This window comes from Balaenoptera musculus, chromosome 12 (assembly GCF_009873245.2).
Source record: "Balaenoptera musculus isolate JJ_BM4_2016_0621 chromosome 12, mBalMus1.pri.v3, whole genome shotgun sequence".
Lineage (NCBI taxonomy): Eukaryota > Metazoa > Chordata > Mammalia > Artiodactyla > Balaenopteridae > Balaenoptera > Balaenoptera musculus.
The window spans coordinates 8,725,165-8,735,611 of record NC_045796.1 but is presented as its reverse complement, the minus strand read 5'-3'; the positions used below and the strand labels follow the sequence as shown (position 1 = coordinate 8,735,611).

The following is a 10,447-nucleotide window of genomic DNA, read 5'->3' as shown; positions in this document are numbered from 1 at the left end:
TTGGCTACTGTATCAGTTTCTTGCGGCCGTTGTAACAATTACCAGTTTGTGGGCTTAAAACAACCAAAATTTATTCTCTCAGTTCTGGAGGCCAAAAGCCTGAAATTCTTTCCACTGGACTGAAATCAAGATGCTGGCAGGACTGTGCTCCCTGCAGAAGCTCTAGGGGAGAATCTGGTCCTTGCCTCTGACAGCTGCTCATGGCTGCTTGTGTGCCTTGGCTTGGGGCTGCATCACTCCCATCTCTACCTCTGTGCACACATTGTCTCCTCTTCTATGTATCTCAGATCTCCTTCTCCTTCTTATAAGGACACATGTAATAGTATTTAGGGCCCACCAGATAATCCAGGATAATCTCTCCATCTCAAGATGCTTCACTTAATCACATCTGCAAAGACTTTTTTCCCCCCCTCTGTATAAGGTAACATTCATGGGTTCCAGGGATTAAGACATGGACATCTTTGGTGGGGGGGGGGGCATATTTCAGCCTACCTCAGCGACCATCCTTCAGCATCCATGAATGACCGGAGGAAAAAAACTTTTTCACCAGCTCCAACGAGAAAAGTCCTGACTCTGACTGACCCTGCTTGGGCCACTGGCGATCCTTGGACCAACTTGGGTGGGAAAGAGGGTGGTTGGGAGGGGACAGGCCCCACTGGAGCAGCTTGGTTGGAGTAGAGGAGGGGGCTATTGTTCCCGGAATAAGAGCAGGGAGGGGGGGGGGTGCTGGGCAGACCAAGGCCATAGCGCGTTAAATGGCGGGGGTGGGGGGGGAAACATTGCAAAACTGGGGAGTAATTAAACATTAAAATGGTTGCAACCTGCAGGAAGAGTTCTGGGAGCTCACAGACCTTGCAGGATGAATGAAGACCTGGGACCCAGGGGAACGTTTTCCCGAAAGGAAGGCCATAGAATTCTGCCTTTCCTGGGTGCTCACTGGGCAAGCGGCGCCTGCCAGGGCTTAACCGCGCGGATATGGTGTTTCCGTTCAGAAAAGAGATGCTGTGTTTCTTTTTCGTCAGTCGAGAATTCGTCTTGCAGTCTTTTCCTCTTTGCAGGACACAAGTCTGGTCAAGTTGTGGCCTGTCACGACGGAGGGCTGACTCGACCTTAGGTTGTGAGCTGCAGTCACATGAGGTCTGAGAGGACGCTGCTGGGCGACGGCGGCACCTGCGCCCAGAGCGCGGACCTGCCCGGGCGCAGGCGTCCTGCTCGCCTCCAGGGGCTCTCCCAGTCCGCTCGGACGGGCGGCGAGGCTTCCGAGGCGGAGAGCCGACCACAGATAGGTGGGAATCGGGAGAGGGAGCCCTAGGCCGTGCTAACATCATAGAGATCGGAGGAAGCGAGGCCGGGCGAGTGCTCGGCCCTGAGTGCTCCGCGCTTACAGAACGCTGCCTTTGAACCCAGTTCAGGCGCTCCGCAGAAACCACAGCCGGGAGCAGCGGTATCTCAGCACGTTAAACCCCCCTTTCCCGGGCGCGGGGTGTGGGGAAGACCGGGGAGAGCCGCAGGGACGACCGCAACAGGCTGATAGAGGTGAAGGCGCCTGGCTCGGGTCCCCAACGTTGAAGCCAGAGGTATTTAAGGTGACAGAGGGCATGCCTGGGCTTGGCAAGGATTGGAGGTGATGGGCCATCCCCGCAGCCAGAAAGCCGGAGAGGTTAGACAGCGGGAGCGCACGCCCGCACAGCAATCCCTGCGTTTCTAGACCCGCCCAGCGGTTTTCCCGGGCGCCTGGGCACCCTGAGCCGCGGCCCCGCGCCCCGCCCGCCTCGGGCCGTCACCCCGCCACCCTCGCCGCCCCCGCAGCCCGCACGTCGGCAGGGGGCGCCCGCGCGCGGCTAAAAGGCGCGGCCGGCGGCCGGCGGCCTCAGTGCGGAGCGCGGCGGCCGCGGCGCGAGCAGGGAGCGATCGGCGCAGGGCCCGGGCGCGCAGGCGCGACGCAGAGCGCTCCGACGCACACCGACGGCGGGGACCCGACGGCGGCCCCTCTGCGCTTCCAGGCTCCAGCCCAGCGCCCACCCGGCAGCCGCCCGGCCCAGCCCGCCGCGCACCCCGGGCTCCCGATGGCGCCCGAGGTCGGGGCGTCCCCGCGGGCTCGGCCCCCGCTGCCCTGGGCGGCGCTGCTGCTCCTGGCCGCGCTGCTGCTGCCAGTCGTCTCCTCGGCGGGGGCTCCAGGTATGCGCAGTCCCGGCCTCGGCCGCCCGGCTCTCCGCGCCTCCCCACCGCTTCCCTGTCCGCCTTCCGTGCGCCGCTCACCGCCTGTCGCTCGGGGGGCCGCCGGCCTGCGCTGCACTGGCTGCATGTCCTGTCACTAACCTGTGCGTCCTCACCGCTCGCAGGTCGGGGCGCGGAGGGGCGGCTGGGGACGCGGGTCCGGGCATTCGGAGCCTCGCGCGCTGGAGGCGGGCCCGGGGACACGGTTGGCGGCAGGGGACCTCAGCGCAAAGCGGTTTCAGCTTTGCCGTCGAACGCCCGGAAGACTCAGCAGTCTAACATTCCGGGAACATTCCGGCAAAGAAAAGAAGGGGGGAAAAAGAAAAGAAAGGCCACCTCTCGGCGCTGCGGTGGGGGGAGGGGTGACGCTTTCCTTTGCCCGGAATTCCCCGTGGACATCCTTCTTTCCTCCAGTTCACCTGCCCCGAGGCAGGGATGCCTGGTGAAGGACGGCACTCGGGAGACCAGAGGGAGGCAGAGAGGCAGGACTGTTCTAGAAGAGCACGGGGATAGCTGTGAACCGCCGCGGGGCGATCGGGTACCTCGGTGCCCAAGGAGAAGCCGCGCTCTTACGTTGCCTCTCGGTGGGAAGTTTGGAGCGGGAAAGAGGACAGCTGTCTTGAGAGGAGGGAGAGGGGAGAGGGAGAGTCAGTTCGGGAGAAGCTCACCATTCCCCGAAGGCTGAGGCTGGAGACGGGGGTGGATGCTTTCTTTGGGGGCAGAAATGTGAGCAACGCTTTTCAGAAAATGCAAGCGCGATGTTTTCAGATTTCTTGTACGTCTCCCGCAGAGCGAGACAAATTTTTCATCCCTAAGCCGTTGGTGGCCCTTGTTTCCACCTCCTGTGCAGGCATTTTCACACTTGACAACTGCGTGGCTTTTATTTATGTCATCGGTTTGTAGGAATCCAAGAAGTCAACATTTTTGTTGATACTGCTCACTCCCAGCTGGGTTATAAAAATTCAGATGCGATTCTCAGGAGGGCTACTTGCTTTATGATTCTATTTAGTGTCTCGATTGCCCTCCTACTACAAGGGAAAGGGGAAAAGTTGGGGGTCACATTGCCTTCCGAGTCTTTTTGGTGGGTGCATCATGCATAACGCTTGTCTCAGGATTATGCCAAGCGCTGGGATGCTAAATGCCACTTTTTCATAAAACGAGGGTCCAGTTGTAGGTTGTTTTCGTCTCTGTTAGCTACTTCTAGGAAAGCATTCACTGAATATTTGTATAGTGCTTATCAAGAATAAAACTATTTTAAAGCCCTTCAACTTCCCCAACTACAGCCCGTGGCTTTTTTTTTTTTTTCTAAATTAAAATTCTCTGAATTTGAAAGAGTTTTTGTGTCAGAAAACAGACTGAAAGTGGAACCAGTGGCACACTGGCATTTTACAGCCTTGTACCTGTTAGATTCCACTGCCACCTGCCCGATGGGTTTACATTTGAGTGGGTCTGAAGTCTGGGTGGCTTGTGATCGCTCCCGGAATCCTGCTGTCTTCTGTCTGCTGCTCCTTGTCTCGCTTTCTGCTCTGTAAATCACTGAGCTGTGGAATGTTGGAGCTGGAACGCTTGCTGGCACTTCTCTCTACTGTGTTGACGTGGGATTTGCAATAAAATGATGACCAGACTAGAAGCAGACAAAGGAGGACAAACACATTTTGAAATGCATATCTACTGCATTTAAATGACAGAAGGAAAGGAAGCGACGTCACCTGCAGAGAGCTCCATGTGCTGGGGAAGAAATCAGGGGGCACGTAATTTATTCATCTGCTTCTCTGGAAGGCTTCCTGCCTGTCTTGCTGTCATAGCTACAGTCACCGCTCCAGACTTGTACTCTGGTACTTACAGCAGGGCTGTGGACACACTGCTTCCTCTCTCACTGAATGAATGCATGGGCTTAGCAAGCTGCTCGAGTCAGGCCCTCTCCTATCCCCCAAACCTCTGGGACCAGAATCCCTGTCATGAAATCACCCAGAGCCACCTTCCTAGTGGCTGACCCATCACAGCTCAGAGGAGCTTTCCTTAAAACAGAGGTGATTTGCAGGGCATGCTGAAGATCTAAATAAACCCTTCAACTTGGTGGTCAATTAAAATGTAAAACAAAATAAGCAAGTGATGCACGCTCCCCGCCATTCCTACAATAAAATACTACGCAACCGTTAGAATTGTGATTGCACTTGCCAGTCTGATAAGATATGTTTTTCTAAAAACATTTGAGGACACAAATACTCTCATACATTTATAGTGGTTATCTTAGGATGGTTTTGGGTGATTTAAAAGCTTTTTTGTTTAAAGCTTGAGGACCCTTTCAGGGAATCCGCAAGGTCAAAGCGATTTTCAAAGTAATACTAAGATATTATTTGCCTTTTTCACAGTGTTGATGTCTGTAGTGAGGGTACAAAAGCTTAGTGAGAAAACTTCAACTGTCGGTGCTATAGTGTGAATCTTAGCGTTGGTGCCATTGTGAGTTGGTAGTCATTGCATTTTTCAGGCTTTTGAAGTTAAGAAAGGATATGCCAGTTTCAATGAAGAATGTCCTTGGTGCAACAGTAAAAATTATTAATTTAACCAAATCTCCACCCTTGTATGCATGTCTTTTTAATATTCCGTGTGAGGAAATGGGAGAGGCACATAAAGCACTTCTGCTGACTGCCCAAGTTCGTCAGTAATCCTGCAGAAAAGCAGTTGTGTGATAGTTTGAGTTGTGAGCTGAACTAGCCGCTTTTTTTCATGGAATGCCACCTTTACCAGAAAGAATGGCTGCAGACAGACGAGTTATTTTGACTTGAGTATTTGGCAGACATCTCAAAAAATGAACAAAGGCAGTCTGCCGCTTTTGGTAAAATAACTGCTAGGATGTCTTGCCAGTGAGAAAATTGAGCTGTCAAGTGAAAATTAGAATTTTGCCATGTCACCTCCAACGTCCTAAGCTTGAAAGCTTCCCAATACTTAGAAACTTTTCTAACAAGATAGGTGGTGATATAAAAGAATGTGATTTTGAAATACTGTGTTATAAAATGTGTCAACATTTAGATGCTCTGCATAAGCAAGTGAACTGGTAAATCCAAGTGACGGATGCACAGTGTTACAAAATCTTGCCTGGCTAAAAGGTCCATCAAAGTGCAAAATAACCCAGTGGATTTTTAATGTAACAAAATGTGAAAAATTCTTTTTATGGTTTCAGATTGTACATTGCAACTAACCTTTAAGAAACTGCTACTTGATGAGTTTTGGTGTAGTATCAAAGATTTTCCAAAATTATCTGTAAGGCTATTAAAATACCTTTCCCATATCTGTATGAGGTCAGATTTTCTTCAGGTACTTCAGCCAAAACAACATACTGCAATAGGTTGAAGGCATAACTGGATAGGAGATCCCGCTGTCTTCTATGAAAGAGATTTGCCAAAATGCCAAAAAATGCCATTCTTCTCATTTTCTTTGTGTTTTGGAAAACAGTTATTTTTCATAAAATGCAGTTTGTTATGTCAGCTTGTAATGGTTTACTATTGCTATTTTAACATGAATTAATAAGTATGTAGTTTAACCTCTTCCTAGATTTAATTTTTGGTCAGTAGATATGGATAGATAAAATCCACAAAAACACAAACTCTGTGAGATCCTCATTAATTTAAGAGTAGATAGGAATCTGAGAAAAGGAAGTTTGATAACCACTGCCGTATAGAAAGGATGTAGGTTCAACATCAAGGCGCCTGGGTTTGAGTCTCAGCACTGCCATTCACCCGCTGTGTGGCTTCGGGCCAGTTAGTCAATCCCCACTAGACCAAGCAAATGGAAAGATTCCTTCCACCTCTAGAAGCCCTCACAGATTTTCCTGTGGCCCAACCTACATGCAGCTCTGTAGGGTTCCCCTCCTATTTCTGTCCTCTTTGAGAGGAGGAGGTGAATACACCCTTTCCTTTTATCTTGTACATTGGAGCCCCTCCTCCCCCAGATGAAAGAACTGTTTTATTTGTCAACTGAGCACACAATTCATTAGTTGGAATTAGAGGTTGTAATAGAATTGCAGAGTGATAATTTATGTCCTTGGAAAGTTATCACTGGTCAGTTCCAGAGCGTCATTTTACCAAGACCATTCATAGCTCTATTTAAGACACAAAGGCCCATTCCCTGAAAACCGGCCCTGTTGGGGGTGAGGAGTGGAGGGGTGTATTAGTTTCCTGTTGCTGTTATAACAAATTACCACAAACTTAGTGGCTTAAAATAACACAAATTTATTAACTTAGAGTTCTGGAGGTTAGAAGTCTGCAATGGGTCTCACTGGCCTAACATCAAAGGTTTTGTTCCTCCTGGGGCTCTAGGGAGAATCCGGTTCTCGACTTTTTCAGCTTCTAGAGGTGCCGGGGATCCTCAGCTGGTGACCTCTCCAGCAATGGCATCACTAAACTTCCATCCATGCATCACCTTCTCTGACTCTGACCTTCCTTCTCCCTCTTTCACTTAGAAGGACCCTTGTGATTACATCGGACAACCTCCCATCTCCAGATTGTTAACTGAATCACATGTGCAAAGTCTATTTTGCTGTGTGAGATCACGCATTCACAGGTTCTGGGGTTAGGACATACCCATTTTTGGGGGCCATTATTTCGCTACTGCAAAGGGTGAGGGTGTGGGTAAAGGGAGCCTAGATGCAAGCATTTCAGGAAAGGCCCCATCATGATTTGCTCATTAAGGAGCAGAGCTGTTTTCATTGGTCCCTATGGAATTTAGGAATTTCTTGAGTTCTAGTAAAACTTCTATTCAGAAGCTTTTATTTCAGTTAGAAAATATGGACGTGAGTATTTAAACGTATAAAGATAAAGGAGAGAAAAGAATATATATGTATGTGTATTCACATGTTTAACCATAGAATATTTATGTTAGGATACACCTGACGTTGAGACCTTGGCTGCCTTTGGGGAGAACTGGGTAGCTGAGGGCAGGGAATGGATATTATTTCATTATTTTAAATAATTTTTAAAAATATCTATTTGGTTGCACTGGGTCTTAGATGCGTCAGGCGGGCTCCTTAGTTGCAGCGTGCGAACTCTTAGTTGCGGCATGCATTTGGGATCTAGTTCCCTGACCAGGGATGGAACCTGGGCCCCCTGCATTGGGAGCGCAGAGTCTTAACCACTCTGCCACCAGGGTAGTCCCTGTTGCATTATTTTAGTAGACATATTTTAGAGCATTTGGAATCAGGGAGATATTGGTTAAACACATGGCGAACATCCTTTTTTCCTTCTAAGACATTATCCTTGTCTTAGTTACAAAGAAGATGAATTTAATTTAATTTGGGGGAATTGTGTTATTAGTATCATCTTATTAAGGAAAATTCTCCAGTATGGATCAGATGATTAAAATTTAGAAATTGTGAATAAGGAATTTTTCTGCCCCTGAGTATTAGGTGATGCCACATGGAAGATGCGGAAGACACAATTTTCTCCCAGTTCCTTCCTTTTTCGGCTCCTGGCCCGGCAGGCGGCAGCACTTGCGGTCCATGGCCCTTAGAGGGCGCTCGGGGCCTTCCCGCCGCGTTGCCCCGTTGCCGCCGCCCGCTGGCCCCTCGCGTTCCAGCCCCCGTCTCCGGGGCTTTACAGAGACAAGAAACTTAGGACACACGTTCAGTTACCTGCTTTGGTTTTCCCTTGGTGTTTGCCCTTTTTTTTTTTTTTTTTTTCAATTTTGCTACTCATTGGAGTTTCCTTCAAATATTAAGCTGGGAAGGACAAATCGCTCACTGAGAGTGGACATGCCTGCAAGTTAGCAATTTTCAGTTGCTCATTGGTGAGAAAGAATTTGAAGCCTAAACCTAAAGCTGGGGTCAGCGGCGCTTTAGCTGCTGGGGTACCCCTGTTATATCTGCAGGTTCTGGCCAAAGCTGCAGCCGCTGGAGGATGGGTGAGCACAAGGGACCCTGAGGGGAGGTACCTGCCTCCTGGGCACTGCAAGTCAGTTTTGAGTGAGTTTTGGTGAAACTGTCTCTCTCAGTATCTCCCCTCCATGCTCACTGGATTCTTTTTGTAACCAGGGAGAGTAATGCAAATCCTAAGACGGGTTTAGAAGTGCACCATAATAACTGGAGAGCTGCTAATTCTTCTCCTGTGGCCTCCTGTATGTGGAGACCATGATAAAATTATAACATCATCAGAATCCTTAAAGTACAGTCTAATTAATCCTATGTTCATCTTTATGAGGAGTTCTTAGGTGTGCATTTACTTTCTTTTTAATATGAACTGGCAGTTAAAAGTGCCTCCGTTTACCATTTCCCTGTATGTCATTTCATTTAATTTTCCCTGCAGCCTTGTGAAGTTGGTGACGTCCTCATCTAACCCCGAGGCGACTGGGTGCAGAGAGGTTAGCTGGTTTTCCCAGAGTCGGACATCTAGTTAAGTGGTTGTCCTGGGATTTGGACTTCAGTCTTCTGGATTGAGATCCCATGTTCTTCCTACACAGACTCCCTGGCTCCCACTGGCTTGGACGTTTCCTATGTTCCCCTTGGTCTCCTCGTTAGGCCGGTACAACCGTTTCTGATTTGCTCTGGATACCCTTCCAAATCTGTGCTTTGGTAACATTGCTGTTGAGAAATGATTCTGTCGTACACGGAAGCATGTTAAACTCTGGTAGGGCTTAACTTCAGATGGGGTTTTAGTGAACCCTATTCCCTGTTACGAAATCGATTTGGCATTTGGACATAAGCAAGATCCTCATTGTGGGAAGTGCCCTCTACTTAGTGGGCCCTGGAGGCCAGTGCTCTGGGTCTAGTTTGTTACATGAACCCTTCGACCTTTAACGCAGGGGTTCTCTGTGAATGTTTGATCCATGTGATGGGATTCATAACCCTGAACCGCTGGCCTTGGATTTTCACCAGAAGGCTCCCAGAATTCAAGTTTGATTACAGCGGAGGGTTAAACCAAGCAACAATGCTGAGAAACAGGAGCTGCTTATCTGTGGGGTTGACAGATCCCCACCTGGTGAGACTGTAGTACTAAGAGCGTGGAAGTGTTTCAGACTTCTCAGAAGAGATGTGCCATTTAAATGGTGCAATTTGTCTTTTAGGGATTATTCTCTGGTGTCACATCTCTTCATTCACTCCAGTGGTCCTGACCCAGCCGCTCATTTGCACTGTGACCTTGGGCAGGTCATGACTCTTCAGGCCTCGGTTTTCTCATCTGCACAATTAGGGGATTGGACTAGAGATCTGGAGAAGGGCCCCTTCCAGCTCTCACTTTGTGGGAGTTTCCATTGGAAGGTGTCCATTCATTCAGCAAGCACAGGAATGCCAAGTCCAGTAAACGCAGTCCGTCTGTGACAGCACAGGCATGGGGAGGGGAGGGGAGGGGAGGGGAGGGGACAGACAGTGTGATGCGTGTTAGGACTGGAAGGTCCAGGGCAGCTGTATTGTTTCGTCGCAGGCAGATGGTTGGCCAGAGCCAGCAGTCACGGATTGGGGATGCACCTGTGTTGCTCTTGCGAGAAGGGTGGACGGTGGGTCCCTGCTCCCTAGTGCTGTGGCCGGAACCGCTTAGCATCGTAGTCAACAATCCGAGCAGGTGTGCAGCCACGGCTCCTAATCTGAGACGACACCACATGTGTCTGCAGATGCAGTCCCACTGACAGTCACCCGCAGCTGGACCACCCAGCGCAGGGCAGGGCCAAAGAGGCGGGAGACCTGCTTGGTCACGCGTGGCCTCCTGGGAGCTCAGAGGAGCCACCCGAGCCAGGCCAGGCCAGGTGAGGGCGGCCCCGGCCAGGCGGGCCCTGCTGGCTGGGATCTGAAGACCTGTTGACACCGACGGGTACTTTGGGTCGACAGAGGGGAAAGCTGCCGGCACGATCTCACGGGGGCAGCACCACCTCATCCTCATAGTGTTTTATAAAACAAAATCCTCTACAGCGAAGGCTCAGGCTCTCCGGACTAGCGATGGCCCAGCTGTGTGGTCGTCACACTGATGCTTCCACCTAGAAAGTAGAGAGCGTGGGTGAGCCTGTCACACGGAGGCCAGGGGGGCTTATTGTATTTGTTGTAGGTCAGTGTAAAGACAGCTTTACGAGAGCATTTCCCCAGCCAGAAGGGTCAGGACTTCGGACGACATTATGTGTGTAAAAGGTCATTTTTTAAAATCGTTTTTAAAAGTTTTTATTTTCAGGGAGTTGTAGATTCCCTTGCGTCACCCAGTTTCTCCCGAAGGGCACATCTTGCATGAGGGCAGTGCGCTGCCCTGGTCGGGGAGAT

General features: G+C 50.1%; 1 protein-coding gene across 1 annotated transcript in view; it reads left to right on the top strand.

Annotated features, from left to right (window-relative positions):
• The first annotated feature begins 1,132 nt into the window (after window positions 1-1,132).
• FNDC1 (fibronectin type III domain containing 1) overlaps window positions 1,133-10,447 on the top strand; it is a 98,205-nt gene continuing 88,890 nt past the window's right edge. The window contains exons 1-3 of the mRNA XM_036872111.1: window positions 1,133-1,286; window positions 1,408-1,483; window positions 1,709-2,178. Of these exons, the coding sequence (XP_036728006.1) occupies window positions 1,133-1,286; window positions 1,408-1,483; window positions 1,709-2,178 (700 nt within the window). The remainder of the gene's footprint in view (window positions 1,287-1,407; window positions 1,484-1,708; window positions 2,179-10,447) is intronic.